Genomic DNA, 27746 nt, shown 5'->3' with positions numbered 1-27746 from the left:
TTATATACATTCTCAAACGAGCTTTAGACATTTAAAAAAAAACTTTCAATAGTATTTAACTACTATCATGTCATGTGTTATTCAGTATTTTTTAGCAAAATACATTGAATAAATGCCAAAAAGCGCCTGGTTACATTCTAGTTCTGGGGTTAATGTTGAAGAGTTAGGACGATCCTCAGCGGCCACTTGTTTTGCTGTTTTTCTTTTGGGGATTTTCGTCATTTGTTTAATATGAATATGGGACAGAGGATAAACGTTAGAATTAGACGACATAAGATAAATTTGAATTCAGAAATGTATTACGTGTATCTTAGTTGTCTAATCACGTCTAACAACACTATTCTAAATATTTAGTAACATTCAATTTCCCTCTACTACATAAAAGAGTGGTTATATAAACACTGAATCGTGGTAAATGACTTATTAGATATTTGTTCTTTTGTTTTTCTAACTAAAAGTTACTTTAACACCAGTATAGGTTTAAACTGTCGAATATCTAACGTTTATTCGTTCTTTTTAATACTAGGCTTTAATACTTTGTGTATCTTTGAAAATTGAGCTTTCTACATCAATGTTTACTAGTTTTTGTTTTTTTTTTAACACTTAAGTTCGGTACTTAATACTTTACATTATCGGATATTAAGCTTTCTAAACAGTAAAAGGTAATCGAAAAAATAGTGAACAGTATTGAAAAGTATAAAAGAGTTGAGAAAAGAAGATGTGGAACTTTCGGATAAGATCCTTAAAATTGAAAAACGATTCTCTAAGAAAAAATTCGGTTAAATAAAAATCAAACGGAAATTGTACAGGATGAATTAAAAGCTAAAAATCAAAGAGTAATTGGTCTTCTAAAAACCGTATGTGAACTGGAACATGCATAAGAAATCATGAAACAACCACAATCTAGTAATAGTTGGATTAAAACGACAAATAAAAGACTTTACATTAAAATATAAAGAATACTGAAAAGCAGCAAAACCGAACATGAATTGTTTGATCGTTCAAGACGGACTCAAACTGAAACTAAGTTCGGGACACCCTACTACAGAACATAAGAGAATGAGAATAGTGGAAGTCAATATGCACATTTTGTTCTCTCTCGAATGTGGAGACGTTGATGTTCAGGTTGAAAAGAGAAATTGTTCTTATGATAAACCGGAGCTGAAGTTAAATCGAACAATGAGGTAAAAAAATAAATTGGATACAATCCAAAAAAACGAGTGAAAAGTTAAAGTCACTTAGGGCAAAATAAAATGAAAAACTAGCGGATAGTGTATGGAGCCTGCTATCAAATCAAGATTTTCCTCAAACTAAATATTTTAAAATGGATTCGACGAATGTAGTTGTAAGGGACGAACCGACTAAGAACATTTTCTAATTGCAGGGAATCTCGAACTGCCTCGGGTTAGAAGTGGAGGTATTACAGCATATTTCAATAGAAGATAGAACACCTAAAGTAAGGGAGAGAACAGTTAAAAATAAAGATTAGTTGTCTACTTGGCTTCCTTGTGCAAATGAGCCGAAAGTAACATCCTAAAATATGAATATAAGATTTGAAACGAAAGAAAATACAAACTCAGAATTGGATACCGCGAAACTTTTTAGACAATATGGACGATGATTCAGTTTTTCCTTAATTCTGATTCCTCTTAACCACGTCTTTCTAGCACCAAAAACAACATTCTCAGTGAAGCTCCAGTTGGAACTTTAACTTTTCTAGAAGAAATCAAATGATGACGAGTCCCCTGTCCCTTAATTGGTACCAAATGTTTTTTTATTATGTAGTTATTATCTTACTAAATGTTTGTTTTTTTTCTCGAGGTCATCCAGATAAAGATGAACTGTGCGCGTGAACTTTCCTGGCAAACTTTATTTTAATGAATTTGTTTTTCAGGTTTTTATTAACTGTGATTGAGTTGTTAACATTGTTTACAAAAAGTTTGAACTTTCCTATAGAAATTACTTTTTTTTAAACTTAGTTTTTTATTATATATTCCTACAAAACTTCTTTTCTTAAGATTGTTTGAAAAACTATTAACTTTTAATGTAAAACATTCCAAAAAATCATTCTTATTGATTTTAAACGAGAATATTTTTTTTTGTTTGTTGTTCATGTTTAGTGTTAAATTAATATTGTATAAAATAAAGCTTTTGTATTTTGAGAATAAATATAATTCTACATATCTACTAAAATAAATGTTTTTCTTTTTCCTTTTTTTTCTCGAACATTTTGATTTGCTGATATTTTTAAAGAAAAATTTAAACTATTTTCTTTAAAAAAAAATTAGCTTTTTATATTATTTTGTTCTATATTCTATAAGTATCTCTTAATTCTGCTAACGAGTGTAGTAGGGTTTTTTTGAGAGAGGTGGCTAATATTGTATATAGATTTAGTCAAGCAATATAAATTGTATTTGTAATAGATATCATCTTTTTCCATATAACTAAAAGAAAAATGAAAGTTAGTAGGAAGTATAGTATGCAAGTAGTAGCTTTATTTTTGTTTTTAAAGATAGCTTGTTAAAAAAAGCACTTACAAAGACTAGTACTCTGAAATTGTACAGAAAAAATAAGTATAGTAAAAAGGGTTGTATAACAAGTAGTAGCTTAAACTTGTTTCTAAAAGCACAACTAAGGAGTGGACAATAAGTATAAGCACCAAGGGAAGAATATAACTGTATGACTGCAATGTTATTGTTTCAATTAGTAAACTTTCATAGAATTATTTTGAAGGAGTCATTAATAGTATAAATGAAATTTACAGGAAGGTTTTTCCTGTTTCATAATAAAGTTGGGAGGAGAGTAAGAAAGAATAAGTTTTTCTTAGTAAGTTATACATATTTTGTTTGGTGTTCGGGTTGTTGTTGGATGGCACAGGCATAAGAGACAGTCAGAACTACTGCAGAGGGCTTCATTATATTGAAGGAAGATAGAAGGACTGACCTATTCGTTAATAAGTCTCAACCGATAGTTAGTTACTAAGCTTAGGAAAGTCTCGAGTCAGTTGTGGTAGAACTGTGTCACTTTTATTCACTTTATCACATAATATATGTTAATACTTGTATTAGTAAACTCACAATTCACTTAAAGTTGTTTCGTTAACATTAGCTTAGTAGTAAAATTAATACAATAAACTGAACGAGCGTTCCATTTGAACGTTTGTAATACTGTTATTCAAGACACTATTAGATTAAAAATTCTACATCCGACAAAAGTTTTTGAATAATTATTTATATATGTACTAGACAAGCTGTTTGAGAAGAATATAAATTAACTAATAGTTGTTTTTAGGGCATTTATAAGATTTAAAACACCGTAAATTTACAATGTTTACTGCTTTAGTTTATCTTTGCTGTCAAGATTGTAAAAAACTCCTTTTCAACCGGCTGGTCAAAACTAGATGTTTATTTGTATTCTTCATACCATGATGTTTGGCTTATTAAATATTCTCTTGGTATTTTTCATTAACATCTGTCCAGGTAGATTCACACACGCTCCAAGTGCGTATTGTGAAGGTAGGTATTATTGATAGCTACTGTTATTAATAATTTTTTAAAACACTTAATCAAGTTGTACAATTTCTTTACAAATATTTAACTAAAAACTATGAAGAGATTACAACTAGTTTATGAAAAAACTTATAATCTCATTTTTCTTATTATGAACACATATTAATTAAAACTAAACAAATAAAAGTAATAAAAGGTGTAAATTTTCTAAAAATAAGTCGAGGATTTTTTTTTAAACTGTGTATTTATAGTAGACGACAAATTGTTATGTTATTAAAAAATAATTTGATATGGTACTTTTTAGATTTCAACACCATTAAAAAAAATCTACTTCATTCATATTAAATTCAACTAAATAAAATAACTTATTATTTTTAAATAAATTCTTGTTTTCAACACATTTAAGTATCAAAAACCTTTTTATAAATTTCGTTAAACAAAATTATAGTTTGTTTTTTTAATTCTACTCACTGTCTATTATACAAACAAAAATCAGATATAAAAAAGTTTACAACAGAAAATAAATAAAACCAAGTTCTTGTTCTATTTTCTATGTGAGTTTTATTAATATATTTTTAAAACTTTTTCACAGGTATTTTAACACAGGAAAAAAATCTAGTATTTTTTGTTGCTTCACAAATTTCTTTTGACCATTCTTCGTTTTCAAAGTCATAGGTTATAACTTTTCTGTTTTGGCGAAAAATAAAAATCTTGTTGCCAATTGTAATCATTCCAGACGGGTCTTGTAAATTAATTTTAGAAGCTGGTGTAGGAAGTTTTAAGATAGTAAACATTTCAGTAATTGAATCATAAACTTCACATTTGTTCCTCATTACGAGTCCACCAATTATAAAAAGTTTGTTTTTTACAGCAACTGATTTGTGACAAAACCTTTTAGAATTCATATTGGGCATTATTGTCCATGTATCAGATACATGGTCATATGATTCAACAGAGTTTAGTTTACTGTTATTATAACTTCCACCAGATACAACAATTCTTCCTTCAAATACCGAGCAAGCTGAAAGCCTTCTTGCGTTTTTAATTCTTGCTATTTCGTTCCATTTGGGACTTTTTGTATTTAACTCAAAACAAGTTGCTGTATCGTTACCTCCTGTAGCCTCACCCATAAGACCGCTCATAATATATACACTATCTATAAAAGAACAAACAGAAAAAAAACTACGATCATCTATCATGTCAGATACATGTTCCCAAGTGTTGGTTAAATGGGAATACTTTTCAACTTGTTTACCATCATTGCCACCAAGGACATACACTTCACCTTTAATATAAACTGCTCCAAAAGATTTTCGACATTCTCTCATTTGTGGCAAATTACTGAATTCACTAAAATTATTTGCACTAAAAAACTTAACATCATTAAAAACTTTATCTAGGCAATAATTTGCTCCTCCACAAACTAATATGTTAAAATTACTTTGGTTGCAGTACCTAATTGTACTATTGCAACTGATTGAGTTTAGTTGTTGTTTATTGTCTAAAACTGCTTTAATAACGTAAGCACATTCATGATATTTTGTTGATACTCTTTCAAAAATTTGTTTTAATGCAGGAACTGATAGAAGGTGAAGTCGAACTTTAGACAAAAGAGTTTTTGCGTATTTTCTACGTTCAGTTAAGGCATGACACAACCAGCTATCTGCTGCATTAAATACTTGTAGCTCTGTATCAACGTTTAATTCATTGCTTAAAACTGTTCTTCTAACAGAGTTAAAGTCTAACTCTAGAAAATTATCAGAATCAGAAGCCATTGGAAAACAGCACTCAATAAGGTTCATGGAATTTTTGGATGAATTAGAAAGCTTGAAAATATTTGATGAGCAATGTGTTACAATTTTTTATATCAGTTTTGGAGATGATAACTTTGTTTATTTCATTATCTTCAGTTTCGTTAAGTAAAATTTTGTTCAGTTTCATTGACGTCACAAGCTTGTTCTCGTCCATAGTTAATTTTTCTGTAAAAATAACAATTAAAAATACTAAATATATTACTTTACTATTCAAACTATCTAAAATTATATCAAGCTTTCTAGCCTACTTTTCATCGATTTTTACAATAAGGGTAACCCACTTGTAAAGGGCTGTGATTTGTTTTCTTTTAAGTTTTATATTAAAAGAGCTATATCTGATTAAACGGGTGATTATTTATTGAATTTTGCCTAGCGAGAGAAAAATGAAACTTATTTCGTAAACCTTTGTTAAGTATAATACTTTTAAATAGTGCAATGAACATCTTAATTTTTTATTTATCAACGTTCCAAATAAATAAAAAGTGTTTCTGGGTTCTAAAAAGTTACACCTATGAACTGTAAAACTTGTTAGTATAAGTAATCGTTTGAAAACATCTCTCAATTACGTTATTAGCAACTTTATCTATATATAATGATTTAAAAATTTTCGACGAATAGTATATTGCCAAACTGTTTTTTATTTTTAATATTTTAACAGGAAAATTTTGCATGTTTAAATCCTTAACATCGTTTATAAAATAGCATTAAATTTACATTTAGAAAAAGTATGTCCTTGTCAATGATAGGGTTTTCTGTAGAAATTATATTTTAAATAAGAAAATGAAAGTTAAGCATAATTTTTAAATATAAAAACGTTTATTAATCTCTCCAGCTTTTTCAGAGTGCCGTAAAATAGACGATATCACCCCTTTAGATTAAGATAATGTTAGGCAACACTAACTAGTAGATTAACGAAAATTAATAGGGTATATAACTAGTAAAAGAGCTATTATTTATGAATTTGTTACCGAGGGAGCATTTATGAAAATAAGTTAAAACCCGGAATTAGTCTTATAATTTTCACTGACGGATTAATTATTATTGAATTCGCTTTTAACTAAAAAATCTAACTAACAAAAACATTTACTTGTTATATTGAATTAACTGATGTAAATAATTATTAAATAAAAGAAATTATATTAAATTTCCAATCAAATCAAAATTACTCAATAGTTTACAATATATAAGATAAAGTATATTTAAACATTAAAATAAAAAACCTTGCTTCTCAAAGTCTTTAACTTTTTGAAACATTTTTCCGTTCAGCTTTTCAAAAGTTGCTTTCTTGTTCAACATAACAAATTCAGGACTGTTTTGGTTGACAGGACTTGTTAGCGACTTGAATATGTTTTTTGTGATATGTTCGAGTCTTGTTGTCTTTCTACTTGGCTCTTCTAAGCATTTTTTTTCATCTTTGGCTTCGTTTTGCATATATCTTTTGAGATTTTTTGACATTTTTAAGGTTTAAAATTTCTATAAAATCTAAAAGTTTATAAAACCATAAATAAGTTCAATTTAAATGAAACATACTTATTGTAAAAATAAGTAGGAATAAGAATATACAAATATATAAAAGTGATTTCTAAAGGTTAGGGTCATTTCAGAAATAAGGCCATAAATGCAACAGGGGGCTGTAAGTAGCAAACGGGACATATGGGATCCTTGAGGCTAAAATTTGAAACTTACACTTGATATTCTGAAGTTGCGTATATAAACGTGGTTTTAAGCTTTTACTAGATCTTATGGTTGTTTTTAGAAATTTAGGGTGCTATAAGTTATTTAAGAACGGCCACAAGGCCACAAATTGAAACTTTCACTTGTTATTCTTAACTATACGTTAAAGTACAAAAAAAAAGTTTTGGGCCTGTTTAAAGGGTAATTTTGATCCTTTTTATAAACTTTATGAGAAGTTTATAGAGTTTAACGGGGTTATATTCTGTGAAAAGTTTTTAGGTGTTTTTGTAAAGCTAAACAATAAATTTTAAAAACAGGGTTACCAAATGTTTTTACCTTTTTTTTTAGGTTTTCAAAATTTTCCCAAGGCTTTAAATGTACACATTTATGGGTCTCTTTTAAGTTTCAAGTTAAGTTTAAGGTATTAACTATGTAAAATATTATAAAACAGGGTTTCCACAAATCAAGCTGAGAAAATTTTCGACTTTTCCTGACTTTTTACTAAAATTTTCCTAACTTTTCCAAATCAAGCTCTTGACTCAAACTTATTGTAAAATACATAATTAAACACTTATAAACATATAAAGCTTTCAATCATAATTTTATTTATATTAAAACTACAGTTTTTATTGCTGAATTCAATTATCTAACTTCCATTACGTCACTTGAACCATCTGTGTATGATTGGTGTATTTGCAATAAACAGCTCTTTTAGCAAAATACTTGTAGTTTTTAACTTATAAACACAACTTGTCGAAATTAAAAATCAATATTTGAGCATTTACTAACATAAATGTATCTGCTTAAACAGAAAGACATATAAGTAACTTTTACAACTTAAACCTTAAAACAATAACGAACTTCTAAACTAAAATTTTAAAACAATAAAGAACTTAGTCAATAAAAAACTTTTTTTTACTATCAAAACTTATTTTTTCCATTTCTTTATTAGCACTTCAATATCTTCATTTAATGAATAAATGGTTTTCTTTATTTCGTATGTATCCTGATTAATTTTCTAGACAATTAAAATCAATTGCCTAATTCTATCTAAGTCGTTTTTATCTGATGCTCCTTAACTTTGCAAAGAGAATCTTTTCTCTAAACATAGCCATAGTTTGTGGGCTTCATTTTTTTCTTTTTGCACTCGCTTTATCCATTTTTACGAGATAAAGGCATTGAAAAATAAGTATTTTTGTAAACTTTTAGGAATGTTTTGCAATTTTACAATGACTTTAAAGAATTTATAGTTTAGTTTTTATCATATGGAGGCTTTTGTAAACAAAGAAATTTGTAAGTTTGAATTAAGAAAATCTGACGTTTTTTTTTAATTTTGACAAATTTCCTGGCTTTTATCATTTCTTTAGTTTTTCATGACTTTCCTGACTTTGTGGCAACCCTGATAAAAACATTAAAATATCTCTAAAGCTACTTCAAGTGTGTTTTTTGATTAAAAAAAATTGATTAAGACAGAAAAATATTTATCTTTATGGTAGGATTTTGTGTCAATACAAAAATTGTCTAATTAACATGTAAAAACTGTTTAAAATTCTAGGTTTTTCCAGGTTTTTTTCTTTCAAAATTTCTCAAACTCCAGGTTTTTCCAGGTTTTTTAGCTTAAATTTTTAAATTCCAGGTTACACACGGCTTTTTTAGATTTTAAAGTTTTTGCAAACTAAATGTTATGTCATACTCAATAAATTATTTAGTAATTGTGTATTATGTAAAATTACCATTTTTAAAAACACTACGTAGTCTCTGATTAAATATAATACTTACAAGGTGGTCATTGAACATGGAAACATGAAATTTAGTAGTTTAGGCTAAAAAACCTTACACTTTAGAAATTAAATAAAATACCTGGGATAATGAACAAAACCAATAAGAAACCTGGAGTTTAAGCAATTCTTACATGTTAAGTAACAAAACTTTGACTTGAGACAAAAATCTAATTGATATAAACAACTTTTTTGTCATCATTAAAATAAAAACTTACTGACAAAAACACATTTATAGTAGCATTTTTCAGTGTTGTTATACTACTCTGTTTTTAATCTTAAACTTAACTTTAGAAAAAAATGGACCAAAAACGTGTTTTTTCAAAACTTTAAAACATTCTTTAAAGTAGTGGCCAGCCTTTACTAACAACCGGACCTGACATTTTAATATGCATCTTGTTTAAAAAACTAGAAACTTGAAAATATTATCAATTAAATAATAAGTTTTAATAATAACATAACTACACTAGTCAGTTTGAATATAAAAATAAGTTATTATGGTTAAATGTGGAAAAAATGTAAAATGTTTTAAATTTATTTTAGCAAACAAAAAAATAAAAAGTAAAATCAATTTACTTCTAACTTTACTTAATTATCTTAATGATAAATTTTCAGGTTTTTAATGAATATGACAATTGTAAAAATGCTTCTAATTTTTTTATGAAAACTAGTATAAAAAAGTTTTTTTGTTAAGGTTAGCTTTAAATTTGAAAGTTTTTCTTGCTCACTTATTTAAACTTAAAATTTATGAAAAATATTTGTTCATAAAAAATTTATTAAAAAGTTATTAACAAGTTTTAAAGTATATATTCTTTTGTATTATAGATCAAAATTAAATAAAACAAAATTTAACTTTGAAATTATTAAAAATGGTACAAAAATCAACATAAATCAGGGTATACAAAAGTTGGCCAAGTGAACCCCTTGTAGGCTATGAGCAGTAAAGGAGCCACTAGGGGTCATGAGGTCATTATTTACATTAGACATTCCGGAATTGCAAATTAAGAGCAAAAAAAGTCTCAAGTGTTTTTGATGGTATTTTTTTGAGTAACGATGTTGGAGGGGGCTAAGCTTTTTTATTTGTTTAAAGGAGGTTATTGAAAAAAGTTTAGGAAATCATGATATAGATTACAATTTAGGTTTTGGTTTTTATTTTAACTGCTAAAAATAATATAACTAAATGGTAGACTTAAATGTAATTTTTAGATTTTTGTTATTTTAACTAACTATTACTTATATTAGCACAAAGTTATAACGTTTGGATTAAGTAATTTAAAAACAAAAACTTATATGAATAAATTAATAATATATAACTTACTACTAAACATTTTTTAAACTAATCATTGAATCTTTAATTGCTAAAATTGTTATTAACTGTTTTCAAAATTTATTTATAATGTTTCGTTTCTTTTTGTAAAAATTAAGTTAGACTACTTAAAACTTTAGGTTATCTTCAGTACTTAAAACATTATTAGACAAAAATAAAATTAGATTGTTTTTTATTTTAACCTTTAAAAAAAATTATAAAAACTTAAATAAAAAAACTTTTGTGTGAAGGTTAACTTCACATAAATTCAAAATAATCAATATAACAAATTGAAATTAGTTTTTAATATTGGCATGTTTTAAATCTAAGGCTAAGCAAAACCGATTCAAATTGTATAAGAAATCTAACACAGGTCAGTTTGTAAGTTACAGACATTTTCAAAGAACTTAAAGTAGATTTAAACTACTACTGCTCTAAATGTGTTTTTTTATGAAAAAAAAATATGAAAACAGTTTATTTTTAATAATATATTTTTTTATCAAGTCAAAATTTTTCTACTTTACATGTAAATAAACTGATTAAAGTTCTAGATTGTTTTTCAAAGTTTCTCATGTTTCAGTTTCTTCCAGGTTATTTTAGCCCATTTAAAAAATCCAGGTGTTTCCAGGAACCCAGGTTCTGTAGAAACTTTACTATTAATGCAAAGAAGTTTTTACTAAATTAAAAAGAAAAAACTAAAATGATACGTTAGCATAACTAAACAAATATTGACAATGCAATGGTTTTAAACTAGAAACTGCAGTCTAATTTCAAATTTGTTCAACAGTAGTCATTTAGTTTTAACTACGGTTAGTTACTTAAAGAACACAAACTTACAAAGATAATTTTATCTCTTTTTTTTGTATAAATTCTTAAAGTTTGGGATATCTTTATTTATATAAAAGCTGAAAATTTTGAAAAGTAATCAAGCAAAAACCAATAGTTTTTTTTTATTTATTGTCATATATATTTTTTACGAAAACAATTAAGTTAAAACTAACAAATCTAACTGATAACAATAAATTATATTAACTGCAAGCTGTTATAAAATTGTAAGTAGCAGTAAGTAACCACAACAACATTCTAGAGTAACAGTAATGAGATTGATGCAATAGTAATTAAAATTCAAGCATTCAGTTATCTATTATAAAACTAACTTTTAATTAATAAGTATACAATTTTACATGAAATAAAATGCCTCATTTTTATTTAACTTATTTAACACTTTATACAAAAAAAAATACAAGCATGCATTTTTTAAAATTTTTTATGTCATTCACAATATTATAACAATTTAAGCTTTGTCTAAAATACCCCAACAAATTGATAATGATTTCAAATACCAAGTTTTTCCATTATAAGTTCCGCTTGGTTGCACTTACAAGACATTCGAGTTTCACATTCTAACTCTACTAACTTTGAAGTTGGTTTAAAGCTTCTGCAACCTTTTTCATTTGAACTATACGGGATTCACAATTTAAACTTGTAAGATTATCGCCAAGCTTGATAACTGAGATTTTTCCATTAATTTTACCTGTCAATTAGTAGCAATTGATTCATGCTGCCTTCGCACTTGATTTTCAGTATGCACCCTGCCAACGGTTGCACTCAAGTTTTCTCAAATTTTACAGGTTCAACTGTTATGCTAGATACATTACATGGTTGCCACACACTTAGAACAACTAAGAATATTTTGAGTCTTTGTAAAAAAAATAGGAATTTGAATGAACTTAAGATGACTAGGGACATTTTATTTGACTCAAAGAATTGCAACCTTGACTCTGCTGCATCCCTTAAATTATCAAAATAAAATCGAAATTTATAAATCAGACAAAACAAAAACACTGGACAAAAAAGCGAAAGACAAAATGTCTGCATTAATTAGAAAAAATATTTTTTTAGCAAAAGTAAAATTAACTAAATATTATGTCAAAGTAAAATTAAGCCGCGCACACAAGCAGTTTGAAACGTTTTTCTAATACATCCTTTTTTTATCATACTTTACATAACTTTTAATAGTAATCACAAAAAAATCTTCAAAATGCACAAATTCTAACAAATCCAGTAATAAAACTAAAATTTTTCAAATTTAGCTTACTGCACAAAATTTTCATTATTACTTCGTCATAATACTTGTAAAACTTTAAATTCTAAAACTTTTTAAAATGTGTTTAACAAACTTTAGCTTAAAAGGGGAATATATAAGATAGAATTGTGCATAAAGTTCAGCAAAAACTTTAAGGATTGTTACGTCACTAAATAAATCATTAAAAAGTACAAGACATACTAGGTTTTCAGAAAGCTGTCAAAAATTTCTTACTCGTGCATGCCAAACATGTATAGCCAGATGATGTCTCATAATCGCAAACTTTTAGAAAATAAGGCAGAGGAACGAAAGCGATGCAGCTGCAGAGACAAATGCATGGTGGATGGCATTTGTTTATCAACAAATATTATCTGTAGAGTGACGGTAATAATATTAGAGAAAAGTAAGCAGTATGTTTGCTCATCAGGTTTATTTTTTTAAAAAAGGTACACATGGCATAAATGTTTTTTAACGACAGTAAATACAGACTAAAAACTACGCTCTCGAAGTATATTTTAAATTTAAAAGATAGAAATAAATATTTTAGCACGAACAAAATGAAAATTAAAAAATGGCTACTCACTCTGCAATATGGAAAACACGAGGTCTCAAAATTAAACTCAAATCTATCTTTTAACAAACGACAAGAACTTTTAAGTTATTGTAAACATTTTTCTAGTTTTTATTTTAAAATATTTTGAACGCTTATCCAAACTAAGTGTGTCGTATACTTTTTAATGATTTATTTAGTGACGTAAAATATTCTTCAAGTTTTTGATCAAACTCATGTTCATTTTGATTTATGTTTTAACATACTACTATAATAAACAAACTGAAGAGCAGTTCTGTGTAACAGAACAGTGAAATAATGGTATTTGAAAACTTATTGTTTTAATTTTACTGATCATAAACTTTGATTTTGACGATTAAAACTTTTTAAAATGTTTGATAACTGTGTCTCAAATTTCAATTATGTAATCTAAACAAATATTTAATTTTAATTATAGTATGTCTATTATGTTCCTTAATTGTTGGCAGGTTTATAAATTTCATCATGAAAAGTCTTACGTACTTTTTTACATCAAAAACTTAGGTAAACTTTAATTTAAATTCAACTGAGTTTGTATATTAAATACATGACCGAAGTAGTTTGATAAATAGAACTGTTAATCATTAAACTCATTTTAATAAATATGTTTAAGAAAAATATATTGAAAAAAATAAGCATTTTTTAAGAAAAGGTAGTATAATTAAAAAACCAAAAGTTAACATCAAAAAATTAAAGGGGCCCTATTCAAAATGTCAAACCCCAATTCAATAGATTTTTTTATTTATTAATGACAAAGGACCGTTCTCTATAAATAAAAACTTTTTGATTATCCATTAAGATGAGGACATAATTGGGTCTTAAGTTCGGACATTTTTATAAAATTCCTAAAAAACGCTCTCAAGCTAACTTCACGCTCGTTAATAAATATCCACTCCAACAGTTAAGTTTTCTACATAATAAAATTTTTAAAACTTTCCATGATTTATAAATAACCACTCATGACTTACAATAATACTAATCAAATATTTACTTAGATTACACAATTGACACTTACAACATAATGGAAAATATTTACAAACTTTTTAACTGTCTCTAACTCAAAATGTATGATGTTTAATCATTAAAACAAACAGAAATGTCATGTACAAGACGTTCAAAGGTATCCAAGTGGTGTGCGTCGCGCGACACGATAACCAAAAGGGTTTCACCACTAATCATTTACTCCTTTCCACCCACTTACGACCATAACCCTTAAAAGTTGCAATACTGGTTTGATTTAGACTTATAAAAAATTACAAAACAACAATTTTCAAAACAGTGTTACATATAAGAAAAAACCTTAATGTTTAAAAAGTAACATTATGGCTGATACAAAATGAAAGCTAAAAGGAGATATGATGTTAAGTAATTATAAACGTTGTTATTTTTTACTAAAACTTAACTTTGATTAATGTCACTTCCTAGCTTAGCTTGTTATATTAACTTTTATTTTTCGTACTGTAGATAAAAACTATGTTTTTTATATACATCGATTTGTTAGAGCTATTGTTTTTAGTATAAACACTGTTTGTGTAAAAGTACTATATTGATTTGAAATTTTAAAATATCTGTCAATACAAATATGAAAGTTACAGTAGCACAATACTTTATTCTACACATATTACTTACTGTACTTTTTTATACTTTCAGCATAGTTTTTAAAATACTTAAAATTAAGTTACTGTCTTTTGTAACTATTTTAAAAAACCCTGTAGTTTTCCACTGTTAAAATAAAAAAACCTTCAACTTTTTGAAAAAAATTATTGACAGCTAAATGTTTGTTTTTTAACGGTAAATATTTATCCTATATCTTTACTTAAAAAAATTTTTTGTTGGTTTTAATTTTATTACTACAAGCTCATTTTTTAACAAAAAACTTACTCAATTAAAACTTGTTACACTAAACTAATTTAAATTATATACTTATTAACAGATGTAAAACTAAAATTTAATTTTTAAACTTATTTATTTAAAGTTGTAATTAAAAATAGATTAAACTAAAACAATTTCAATTATGAATTGTATAGGAACAAGCTTTTTTAAAAGAATAATAATCGTTTTATTTCAATACTCTTGATACAAATAGACAGGAAGTTGAAAAACGTGAACAAATAACATCCTACGTATAAATACGGAAATTAATTGCACTGATTAAAAACTATCTAATAAGTATAAATTAATTATTTGAGATATGATTAATATTCTACAGAAACTTCAGTTACTTTTAAATCTAATGTACAAAACCACTATGGAATTAAAAATAAAGGTGGATTGAACAGGTTAAAAAACTACTAAGTACAGAAAGTTTATAAATTTATCTGTATACAATAGAATTGTAACATAGGAAATGATTTATGAGTTAATAAAATAAAAAAGGTATTTTACAGGTGTTTAAACTATACAAAAGTAAAAATTTTGACAAATAATTAACAAAATTTTCACTTGAAAATAACAATTTAAAGAAAATACTGCAAATTTTACTTTACTGCACACTTATAACCAAGATTTTATAATTTAGAAAAATGTCAAGGTGAATAAACACATTAATAACTAATTTGATAAACAACTTTTGTTTTAAAATCACTAACACGAAAGCTTAGACAAACATTGAGTACTTGGTTATAAAAATTGAGTTAGTACTAAAACAAGCATAATTATGAAGGATATGGTCAAAGTTATTAAAACACCTATGTCGTTTCATACTACATATTAAGTTGTCATGGTGATATTGGTTACCATGGTTACTTGCTACCGACCCACAAACCCCATCCTTGTTCCCCGTGAGGAGGCCCGCATCTAACCAACTTTTCCTTCCAACCGTCCACTAAATCGTCGAAATCTTTTTGTGAGAAGTTCTGTTGAAATATATAAACAATTAGCAAGGAAAAAATACTAAATTATACTGCAACACTAATTGAATAGAGGAAAATTTGGTCATTTCATCAAATATAATTGTTTGATTTTATCAAGTTTTTAAGATATGATGTGATAAGGTTATAAAAGAAAAATTTCCTGAAAGTTAAAGGTCTCTAGCTCAAAAAATAAAGGAGAATAAAGGTTTTTAGTGATTTTTTAAATTTCCAATAAAATTGACCCCCAAAATTTTGCGTTTTTATCGGAAACTTTTTGTAAGTATTACAATATCTAAAAAATAAAATAAAACGTTTTAATTCTATAAAAACTGGCTTTTAGTTTGTACTTTAAGCTATCATATAAGATCCAATGTTATTTTTAGTAAAAAAAATGTTGGATCCCACCTATGCCCTTAACAATATTTATAAGCCTCTATCTACTCAATATACATATTTTAATTTATTTTTAAAAATTGGAATCATAGCACATTAATTTTTTCTTTTAACTTTTAAATTTTTGTTTTTCACTTAATCTAATTTTTTACTTTTTTTCTTAATTACACATTTTAAAAATGATTGTAATAACTTTTTATTGGAGTAAAAACACTTTAACGAAAATAAAAAACTTGTCTTTAACAACTTTAAAATTTTCGCTGTACTAAGTATTTTATTATGAAATGTAACTGAAATGTATTCATTTAATATAAAACAAATAAATTTTTAATAGTCCTATAAAAAATTATTAACTAAATTAAAATCTTTTTGTAAATTTCCGTTTTGAAAGTAAATAAAAATACTAATAAACCTACAAAAATCAAAAAAAAACGTTTATCTTAAATCACACATAACTATTTTTGATTTTTGTTTTATACAAACATTTAATAGTTGATTTAATTGCAATACTTTTATTTGTAGGAAAAAATTCTTACAAAAATCAGAAAAACCATTTCAAAGTTTTGTAAAACATGATTAGAAAAGAAAATAAAATAAACTTAAAACTCAACAAAAAAAGTAAACTGTTCATATAAAATTAAAGTGTTTACACACTTTAAGCAAACAAAGTTAAAAATAGTTATTTTCAATAATTTAATCTTATACCTTCAACATAAAGTCCTCCTTAGTAAGAAACAAGTCCAGTTCTTTTTGTAAAATTTCCAGGAAATATTTAGTTATATTTGTCCCCTCCACATTATTGAAACCAGCATTGCGTAGTTTCTGTTAGAATATTAATTTACTTTTCTACAACACTGTTAAATGTAGTACTTAAACAATAGATATTAATAGTAGAAAATAAACAATATTTATACTTTTTTCCTTGCCTTAAAAATGCTCTGTACAAAGTATTTTTTGTACAAGTAATCAAATACGTAATTTTGCATAAATATAAAAATTTTAAAAGAAGTACAAAACATGTACAAAAGCAAATCAAGAAAAAAAAAGTTTTATTTGTTTGTAATCATCTGTTTTTTCCTGTGGACGATGTATACACAAAAATTAATAATTTTCCATAAATATAAATTTATAGTTTATATGTCTGATATAAATAAAGCTAAATAAATCTTTAAATAAATTACAACAAAAAGCAATAGTTTCCAAAAGCGTACAATCTATTGATTTTTTCATAAAAAGCGTGTACCTCTGCATAACCCTCAACAGTATTAAAGGCATACTTTTTAAAATAAAAAGATAAAAAAGTATAAAATACAAATATACACAAACCTGTGCTTAAAGTAATATAAAATGAAAACAATATAAAACACCTGCGCATAATCTTCAACAGTGTAAAGAGTGTACCCTCTCTCTGCGATGTAAGATTTGAAGTTGTCCGTTTGTTTGTCGTAATTGTTGCAACCGTAATCTGAAATCAGGAATTGACCACCAGGTTTCAGCCATTTCTGTATTAAATATTAATATAAAGATAATTGATAACAAATTAATATAGATTTTTTAAAGATAGTTGTACAAGGTACGTTACTATTTGTAATTGATATCGGAAATTGACTTCCAAATATCAACTATCTCTGAATCAAATCATAGTATTAAATGAAATATTTACAAGTAGTTATAAACTCAACACTTTCAAAATTTTCTGCTAATGGATATTTAAGTATGTAAAAATATTGAAAGATAACAATATCTATAATTCTACATTCTATCACATGGCAAAGATTCTAAAAGTAGTTTTCAAATAATATTTCGATTAGGGATTTAAGGTATTATAATTAGCTTACTTTAACAGGCTCCTTTCAAAAGGTAAAAAAAAATATTTAATAATAAAACATCTTAAATTTTTGGTTTTAAAAGTTTTTATTTAATTTTTCAATTTATCTTGTTCTTTTTTTTTAATGATATTCTGGAATTATTACTAAAGAAAAATATTTTTATTTTTTTTGGAGAATTTTAGAACCAAAACTTTAACTTTTAGCTTTTTAACAAGCATATTTTTTCTTTCAAAATTTCAAACAAATGTTTCCTGAATAACTATTTCTTTAGCTAAAATTATAAAAACCATAATTTTTTTTTAACTTTAAATTTTCAGAAAACAGAAAAATTAAAGAGCTCATACATTTGTATGGGACACTTTTCACATAATCGACTATTTTTCAAGAACTTTATAACAGTAGAAACACTTTTTGTAAAAAAGTAATAACCTCCCCTATGACCTAAAAAAGAATTTATCTAAAAAGATTAACAAAGGATTGTTTCAGAATACATTTTCAGAAGGAATTTTATTGTATCTGTTAGATTTTAAAAGCTTTAAATTTTGTAACTTTTTTATAATGAAAAATAGCCATAGGCATTAAAGGGGTCACAGGGTCATAGTTTAAAATTAACACTAGATGTTATGGAGTTGATGATGAAGACAAAAAAAAAATTAGGCGTTTTTGATAGTAGTTTTTTTAAAAATCTTTTCGAAGGGTAACTTTGCTTTTTCAATTTCTTTAAATTGGGCCTTTTGAAAAAAGTTCTAAAAACCCTGGTTTAACATAAAGGTTTTTTAGCCAAAATTAAACCGGTTAAACTTCAATTAAACATTGTTCTGTAATTTATGTGAAGTACAAGACTTTGATCTTGAAACTTTTAAAAAATTATCAGCCATATGATCTTAAATTAAGTAAAATTAATAATCTTCAAACTAGTTAAAACGATAGTTTTTTTCTGATTTATGCATAAAATAAACATTCCGGCGTAAAACTGTTTAAACTTTTTGAGGAATATTACAAAAATCACATAAACAAACATTGAATTGTTTGAACAGATAGTCTTTTTCTGGTATGTGCAGAATGGTGTCTCTGCTGTAAATTATATCAAATGAGTTCGGTTCAAGATCGATCTTCAAAGCATCTGCAACGACGAATTCAACCTGAAATATTTGAAGTTGTTATCTTTTATAGCTTTTAATGTTAATGCTTATACCTGTTTTAGTTTTTTATTTTTAATTCAACTGTATTTAGTTTTTCTAGATTTTTTTTGTTTCTGATGAGCTGCTCTGCAGTAAAACGGCAAAATAAAAATAAAGTTAAACAAACATCTGGTGTTATATTTATTTTGCATTTCAGTTTTAGTATTGATGATGGGTAAAAATCGACAGCTTAATATTATATGTTAAAACAATAATCTAACTTGTGTAATTTTTTTGCGAGTTTATTGTTTAAGAATAAATTGGTATGTATAAAAGTTTTAATAGTTAAAATATTTATGGTTATATAAAGAACTAATTATATTTTCTGCTATTACTAATAGTATTATATGCATAAGAGACGTTTTTTTTTTTATCAAAAACTAACATAAACTTTTATTTGAAATCTTAGAGTATGTACTACTACATACTTATTATAAAAGAATAAAATTTCAATTAACTTTTGAGATAAAACCAGTTTTGTAAAATGAATGATATAAACGTATGGAACTAAACATTATTCAAAGAGCGAATTCACAGAAATTTGAAATATTCATTAAAACTCTACCTCTTCCTTTATTTTTTAAGCTTTTGACCTAAAGTTGTAACATATGTATATACATGATAAGTAATTATCAAACTAACACCAGGAATTTTGTATTCTCTGTTTTTGTTTCTGGCAATTTCAATCATATTTTCAGAAAGATCAAATCCAAACACTTCTGCTTTAAATTCCTAAAATATCAAATTTATTATCTAAAAAAATATACAAGGTTTTAGCTTAAAACACCTTTTGTTTTGAACTTCTTTAACAAACTTGTGAGTTTTACGAGCATAAAAATTCAACAAAAAATTAGTAGTAATGTTTAGCAACATTAATACCATATTTCATTGAGCAAAAATAAAAAGTCAAAAGTTAATATTTATTTTCTTTGTAGTCTTGAAAAGCAAAATAAATTATTACAGTCTGAAAAAAGGAACTAAATTACAAAAGTGTAAATTACTTTTTCAAAAGCTAATCTAAATTGACCTATTTTGTATTGTTATAACAAAAAAAATATTAAAACTAACATAAAAAAGTTAGCTGATGTGTACGAATCAAATTTGCATTATCTTAAAAAAGCAACTAATAACAGTAGCTAGTAAAAAATTTTAAAATTATTAAATTTTTTTATAATAATAAAAATATCTTGATCAAAAATATAACTTCATGAATGATATCATTAATGATTAGGGCATTAGCAAATACCTTGATAAAATAAAAAGCAGATCCTCCAATACCACAACCAACATCCAAAATTCTGCAGCCAGGTTTTATATTTAACTTCTTTGTAAATTCCTGTTTAAATATTTTTTTTATTAAATATTCTGCCAGCAGGTTTTATATTAAAATTCTTTGTAAGTTCCTGTGGAAGGTTTGTTAATAAGTTTACAGTAAGATTTAAACAAATTTTATGACACAAATAATTTTACAAATTTTCCAGTCTTAATTTTATTTATATCATTAATTATTTTTTGTTCTTGTTAAAATATGAAACAAAAAAATTATTTTTACCCTTTGAAATTTTTTTTTATAATAGTAGCACTAGTTTTAAAATCAAAAATCTAAATTTAATATTAATTTCAATCTTATTTTAAACATGCTTTTTTTATTTAATTTCTATACCTTAGTAGTAGTGGGTCCTCCAGTGCTAACAAAATCCTTGCCGAATATCACTTCATATCTGAAATAATGTTTAATAAAATCAATTGTTTGCTAAATATTGTAAAAAAAAATGCAAGTCAATAAACACATTATGCTCAAAGTTTAAACTTTTAAATCAGTTGCTAACAGTAGTAATTGAAAGGGTTAGCCGAAATATATCTCACATTTGCTTCCTGGAAAAAAAAAAACATTTTTGTGGGTTGTGCCTCAAGTTTTGTATAAAATTTCCAGTACTAAAAAGCTATTAAATAAACACATGATAGAAACACAGTTTTTAGTTAGCTGTAAGTAAAAAACTTTATAATTATGTGGGTGTAATTATTAAGTTACATAATGAATATAAGTCTGCCTACTCAAAGTAGATGTGAGTTAGTTCATAACTTCGGTTCAGTCAAACTTTACTAGTACTGCATTTTTTGATTATTTAATTTTATAGCAAATTTGTTTTTGTACTGTGAAACGGTGTAATAGAAATGTTTATGTTTGAGCTTCAAGTATCTTAAAGCCAGCAACTTAAGTAACTTTGTAGTCTTGTACATGTTTATTATAATTTAAATGATTCTCACAAACTTTAATAAATATAGAGTTATGTGTATAAAATAAAATTTACTCTAATATATGGTACTTAAAAAAATTATTTAGAAGATGGCAAGTAAAAATATAGATTAGTCTTTAAATGTTTTAATAAACCGCTTATAATTTTGATATAAGAATTTTATATCGCATTGTTTACCTCAATATAAGAGTTTTATATAAAAATATTAAACAGAATATATAAGTTACCTCTATGTGAAAAAAAACGGTATACCCTCAGTTTGGTGATAATCTTCACACAAATAAAAAACCTCAAGCATACGTTTGTTTGTTAGTTTCAAACAAGAGTAAACAATCTAAAAATATTATTGTAAACTTTATTGCTAGCCTTTTACGATGAGGCTAATGAGTTTGTTTTATATAAAATTGTATATTAGGCATAGGGGGTTGACCAAAGTGATTTACCACCTACCCTATGCCATTAATTGTATACTTGAAGTTTTGATTACCTCAAAATATGAGTATGCAAATATCTCGATTGAAAAATTTTATGTAAGGATATTTACCTCAGTATATGAGTGTGGGAGTATCTTGATTGGTCCAAATATTGCTGAAAAGTGGTAAAATCTCCCCTACCGTCGGTCACATTTCTCTCCACTAGGTGGAAAACCCAGCAGCTGTTCTCTGTTGTTGCAGGATCCTGTAAACATACTTATTTAAAAAATATACATTCTTTTAATAAGTTTAACTGCAGTAATAAATCTATTTACTGTAAATATTTGTTTAAGCCTTACAACTATAAATTTCTTACAACAATTATTGTTGTAATGTTTCAAACAATTTTGCAGCATATTATAATTTATTCTTGTAAACAGAATTTTAAGCCATAGGAGTGAATAAAATATAATTTAATACTATCAAATAAAACAATTGAATTAAAATTGAACTTGGTTTGAAAGTTAAAAGCTTTTTTTGCTGATGTATTTATTTAAATGAATACAAGCAAAGCTTTCCTAGAAACATAAAATATAGCTTAGTCAAAAAGAGGTCTTAAATTTAAATACCCAAACTATTATTTTAATTAACTTGTGTAGATAAATTTATTTGTATATTGGAAAATATCTTTGTACTATCAGGGTTGCCACATGTTTGAAGCAAAAAAAAACAGCTTGAGTGACCAAAAACTAGCCTGATTTACATCAAGCTAACTTAAGTTTGGGGGAAATAATAATAAACAGTATTAAGGATCAAAAAAATAAAAATATATTTGTTAAATAAGCCTTTAATTAGAATTAAGTTTATGTAACTTCAGTAATAAAAATGAAGAAAACCCTATGCCTTTAAACATACTAGTCGTTCAGTATAGTTTTTGAATAAAATATTACAAAAAATGTAGCACACAGCTTTTTATTTTTTATTTTTTAGTGTTACTTATATTTTTGGGGCTTTTACTTATGAACTTACTATTTAAAACACTAAATACTTGGTGTGGAAAACATTTTTTTTAAGTGTACAATAAAGATCCTTCAAACCGAAAAATAAATTTATGTTTTAAAATCAAAACAGACCTGATAGTTCTGATTGAAGCCAAACTGCTGTTCAATTTCAAAACAGAGAGTTTTACCACCGGTGTTTATGTGGGTTGAGCAAACGAAACTGGTGATTGCAGCTGAATTGAGCTTGCCTTCCACTTTGATATCTGCAGTATTTTATGTGTTAGCTTAATAAAGATATTTTAGCTATTCAAAAAAAATGACTATTTTTTTAATTACAAATAAAAAACAAACTATTTTAATAATATGTGTTTTACTGGTTTCTTAAAGTGTGAGTTGTTATGTTTGATTAGTAATTAATTTTTGCTTTGTTTGCTATATTCAATATCTTATTTGTTTGCTTGATTATTTTGTTTGTTTGCTATGATCATGTTGCTATGTTTGTTAAAGTATGATGAAACAAAAAAAAATTACTTCAATAGAATTATGGAATTGTACAAAAACTTAAAATAAGAAGAAATAAAATCCACACCAGTTACTTATTTGTGTTTTTGTTAAGTGTAGTTTTACATAATGTGATGAAACAACTTTGAAATACCTAATAAACAATCTCAAACATTTAAGTAAAAAATGCATATTTTAAACAAAACATTAAAAACTTTACTCAATAAACTAGTGTAATCAAAAACTGGTTTAGTTGCTTTTTATTCTATGAACGAAATGTTATAAAAATATCAAAACATATGTTAAAAATATAATACTGAAAATAAACAGTTATACTATAGTTTTAAATACGAACATATTTTTAAAGTAAATAAAGGAAAATAAGCCATAAGAAAATAATGTAATGTTTATAAGCACGGTCTTAACAAGAAATTTACGAAAGTTCAAGGGTTTTTGAGCTCTAATTTTAGTTACAAAGCATACTTTAGATAAATAATGTTTAATATAAAAAAATAAAAATATATCCGCTATTTGGCGCCATAGAGCCACAATTATGTTGTGAGATTGCATAGACTTTGATTGGAGAATATTAATATTTTTTAGTGTTGTTTCACCATGTGGTGTTGCTGTTCTGGCTCTAATATTTCAATCACATAGCAAAAAAAACACAATTAATTGAAATTTACAGGGATTGTCACATATTTTTTTATAGGAATTTGTAGGGAATTATAGGGTTATATAGGGAATTGGGAACCCTGTATAAACTTCAACTATTAAATAAAACAAAACTAAATTTTTGTAAAAAAGAAAAGCTAATGGGAAAATGTTTTTATATGGCCTCAAAACATAACACAACTATTTAAAGTTAAAAAATTACTAACAAGTGTTTCTTAAAAAAAGTTTCATAAAGTCAGACACTTTTTTTTTTTTTTTTATGCATAAACTGTTTTAAACATGTCAAAGCTTGTGTAAAAAATTCAGTAATAAACTTTGAGTAAAAAACAACTAAAATATACTTACAATAATATATGACATAATATTAAAAATTTTTGAATAAGCAATTAATTAAAGCTGAAGACTAGATTTATAAAATATATAAATGATTTACAAACTTCATACTAACCAGTATACCTGGCACACTCTTCAACAAGCACAAGTTTTCCGCCAACTTTTAGCTTGGGAATCAGCGTCAACACCTCCTTGTTCACATCTGTACTGGACATACCATTGAAGCTGTACATTGACAATATTGTGTCAAACTTATCGCATGAATCCTTTGTGGTGTGGATTTGGTTGCCATTGTTCTTTAAATTTTCAACTATTTCCCTATTTAGTTCAAACAATTAAGTTATAATTAAATATTATAACAATAAATATCTATATATAAGTTTAAATATTGTATTAAAATACAATTGTTCATTTCTTATATTTTCAGTAGTGTAAATATGTTATTGTTTTGGTTGATTGTAAGCTTCTACCAAAAATATTCATTTTAAATAAACTGAAAAAGTGTATATTTATAGAGTACAAATTAGTCTATACTTACAACTACTACTAATGAAGCTATCAGCTTAACCTAGTTTATTATAACACCATGGTTTTAAAATTACAAACTTTATTAGTGTGAATAACTTTTTCATATGTTAAGTGTGCCTAATTGCTTTGTCCTGAAGTTATTTCAAAGCTAAATACTATACAATGTTATATAATAAAATAACTAACTTTTGAGAATTTCCAAGAACAAGCACTTGTAGATTTTTTGAGTTTCTCAGCACAAAAGTCAGCTTCTTACACTCATCACTTGTCAAACTCATTTTGATCACTTGTTTTATTTACTAACTAATGACTAGTTATAAATTACATCAGTTGAAAATTAGTGCAAATTTATTTATCAAAAACATTTCTCTTGAACTTAGTAGATCAAAAAATTTATTTATACTCAAGTATTCATTATTTTTAAAACATGTCTTTTATATAAAAAAGTAAGTTAAAAATATGTATGTCAAAACTTATTTACACTTTAACTTATTTGACAACTTTAAAGATAAAATTTATATAACAATACACTTTGTATTATAACAAGTAAATGCTTAAATGTGTTTCATAAGTTATAGGAAAATGCTACTTATTTCAGCATAAATATAATACAGTATTTTTAGTTTACTACCAATTGTTTCTAAGAATAAAACTTATTTAAACATAGTATCTTGTGAGACAAGGTTTTATACTTTTAGAAGAAAGTAAACAAACTTGCCCTTGAAAAACAGACACATAAATTTTCTTATAACTTTTATTAAACAGTACAAGCCATATATAGCTCAACTTAAAATTCCCACTGTTAAACATACTAGTGTGTACTTGGCTAACAAGGTTATGTTTGTTGAACAAACAAACACGTAAAAGCAGAACAAACAACAAGACGTGATCAAAGAAGGCATGATAAGTTAGTGATGAACCTAAATTTAGTTTTAAATACTCTGATCAAAGCATGATGTAACGTTTAAAAAGCATGATACCTAAAAGTTGAACATGTGGAGGTTAAACAAAACAAATCCCTTGATATTTGTCTTTGAAATATCTAAAATAAAGATTAATTCAACTTATTTTAACTGTGTATAAAAATCATTTATAAGTTTATTTGAAGTCTTTTCCAGATTTTCTTCCATGTTTTTCAAAGTAAAAGTTTTCTTGTACCTTTTTAAAACAAAAAATAATACAAATTAAGGTTAAAAATGTATGTTACATATCACTAAAAGATGTTGCAATGCTTTTTTAAATGTGCTTTGTAATAAGTATCACTCGAAAAAATATTTTGTTTTATTCATCTAAAACAGATATAAATTTATTGATTATATACAACAATATGCTTTAATTCTATGTTTTTCCATGTAAGTCTAAGTTTTCAAGATAAATGGTTAGTTTGCTTATTTTTACTTTAGAGCTTTTATATAAAAACAAACGATTACCTTACTACTCTAATAAGTTACTTATGTAGATTTAAGTTTGTTTCTACTTTTAAGATTGAAATGCACATAGTGTTTAACTTATTGTTTAACTCAAAGTGTTTAACTCAAAAACAAACTCTATTAGTTTTTATAGAGTTATTTAATATTTAATTTAAGACATAGTTAAGAGTACAATGATAACTTATTATAGCTCTGTGTTATTCATTAAAAGTTATAATTCAAACTAATTGAGTAACACTGTAAGTAATTTTAAACATAGTTTATAGTTTAAAAAAAACATATTAGCATTTGAGTATAACTCATTGTTAAGTATAATTTAAAACTACTTAAGTAAAACTGTAAAATATTTAAGGTTCAAAGTTTAAATTTACATCAAAGCCATATAACTGATTTGTATTAAGTCGTACATTGTACATTAACAATTAGTCTTCCTTGTTTTATCCTATTTATCAAAATTCAAATTAAGTTGTTAAGGTGCACACAAGTTTAAAGAGTTTTATAGGTTTTTTTAGAAGGCACAAACTAAAAAGTCAAAAAACTGTGTCAATAAAAATATTTCCTTAAGTTTTTGAACATTTTTGTTTTACATCTTTTTCATTTTAATTTTCATCAAATTTTTAACACTTTACTTGAAAGTACTTATAAATTGTAAACTTAAAATATGTTATTTTTAAATACACCAAAAAACTGACTTTTTTCTCACATAATTTTGTGTTTAAGCCTTTTTTTAATGTGATTCACAAAAAACTTCATGTAATTAAAAATAAATTTCTTAGTTTTTCAATAAATTATTAAGAAATTCTCATTAGTGTTTTTTATCAGAAACTTTTGAGTAAAGTACTTTATTTCAAAAGTAAAGTGATAATGATTTTAATTTCGTATGAATAAATAAACTATTTTCTTTTCAATACTTAACTTTTTTTTAACTAGTGCTTATATTGACTAAAGAATTAAATTTGTTTCTCCTCATATGGCCTACTTTTAATATGATCATATGTACGCTAATTTCATAGATTGAAAATATTATTCTCTTTAGTCGCTCCTAAAATTAAAAAAACTGTTTGTATAATATTTCTTTAAATGTGCAATAAGAAACAGCTAAGTAAACTTTTTAAACATAAAGACTGTATAAAAAACAAAAAATTTCCTAACTTGTTTTTTAACTTTTCAGTGGCTCAATTCAAAACTTAGTATGCCCAAGATAACCAATTTTGACTTACATAATTGCAGTTATAACATGTCCTAATTTTTTATTAGTATTTTTATTTACAGAGTGGCCACTGGTTTACTGATTTTCTTTGAGGTGTTTGAAAAAAAAAAGTTTTTTGTCTATTTTTAGTACTAAATTGAATTTAAGGTGAAATCCTGTTTTAGACAGTATAAAAATGTCAAAACCATACTGTAATCTAAATAAAAATATATTTTATAACAACTAAAACTATAAGTAACTCACAATTCTTTCATTGCATATGATGACTTTTATTTTGTAATCTGAATTTTGTTGTTTTATATGTAAATATTGTTAAAAGTCAAGGTTCTTCCAGGTTAGTTTAGCATAGTTTTTTTTAAACTAGATTTTTTCAGGACTCAAGGTTT

The 27746-nt window shown here is 25.5% G+C and overlaps 1 protein-coding gene across 1 annotated transcript; it reads right to left on the bottom strand.

Moving 5' to 3' along the window:
* Positions 1–15497: 15497 nt before the first annotated feature.
* LOC145840749 (uncharacterized) lies at positions 15498–25031 on the bottom strand. Its single transcript, XM_082948076.1, has 11 exons — positions 24907–25031; positions 24308–24510; positions 22816–22946; positions 21814–21947; positions 20675–20732; positions 20258–20347; positions 19654–19743; positions 18850–18972; positions 17369–17503; positions 16707–16823; positions 15498–15611 (listed from the first exon to the last, which is right to left on the bottom strand). Exons 1-11 carry the CDS (start codon positions 24996–24998, stop codon positions 15498–15500), a joined length of 1287 nt encoding a protein of 428 aa, XP_082804202.1. The 5' UTR covers positions 24999–25031.
* Between the last annotated feature and the right edge of the window lie 2715 nt (positions 25032–27746).

The sequence above is a fragment of the Thalia democratica genome, chromosome 7 (genome assembly GCF_965202585.1).
Source record: "Thalia democratica chromosome 7, ktThaDemo2.hap1.1, whole genome shotgun sequence".
Taxonomy (NCBI): domain Eukaryota; kingdom Metazoa; phylum Chordata; class Thaliacea; order Salpida; family Salpidae; genus Thalia; species Thalia democratica.
Note: the sequence above shows the minus strand (reverse complement) of the source record. Positions and strands in the feature narration are given on the sequence as shown.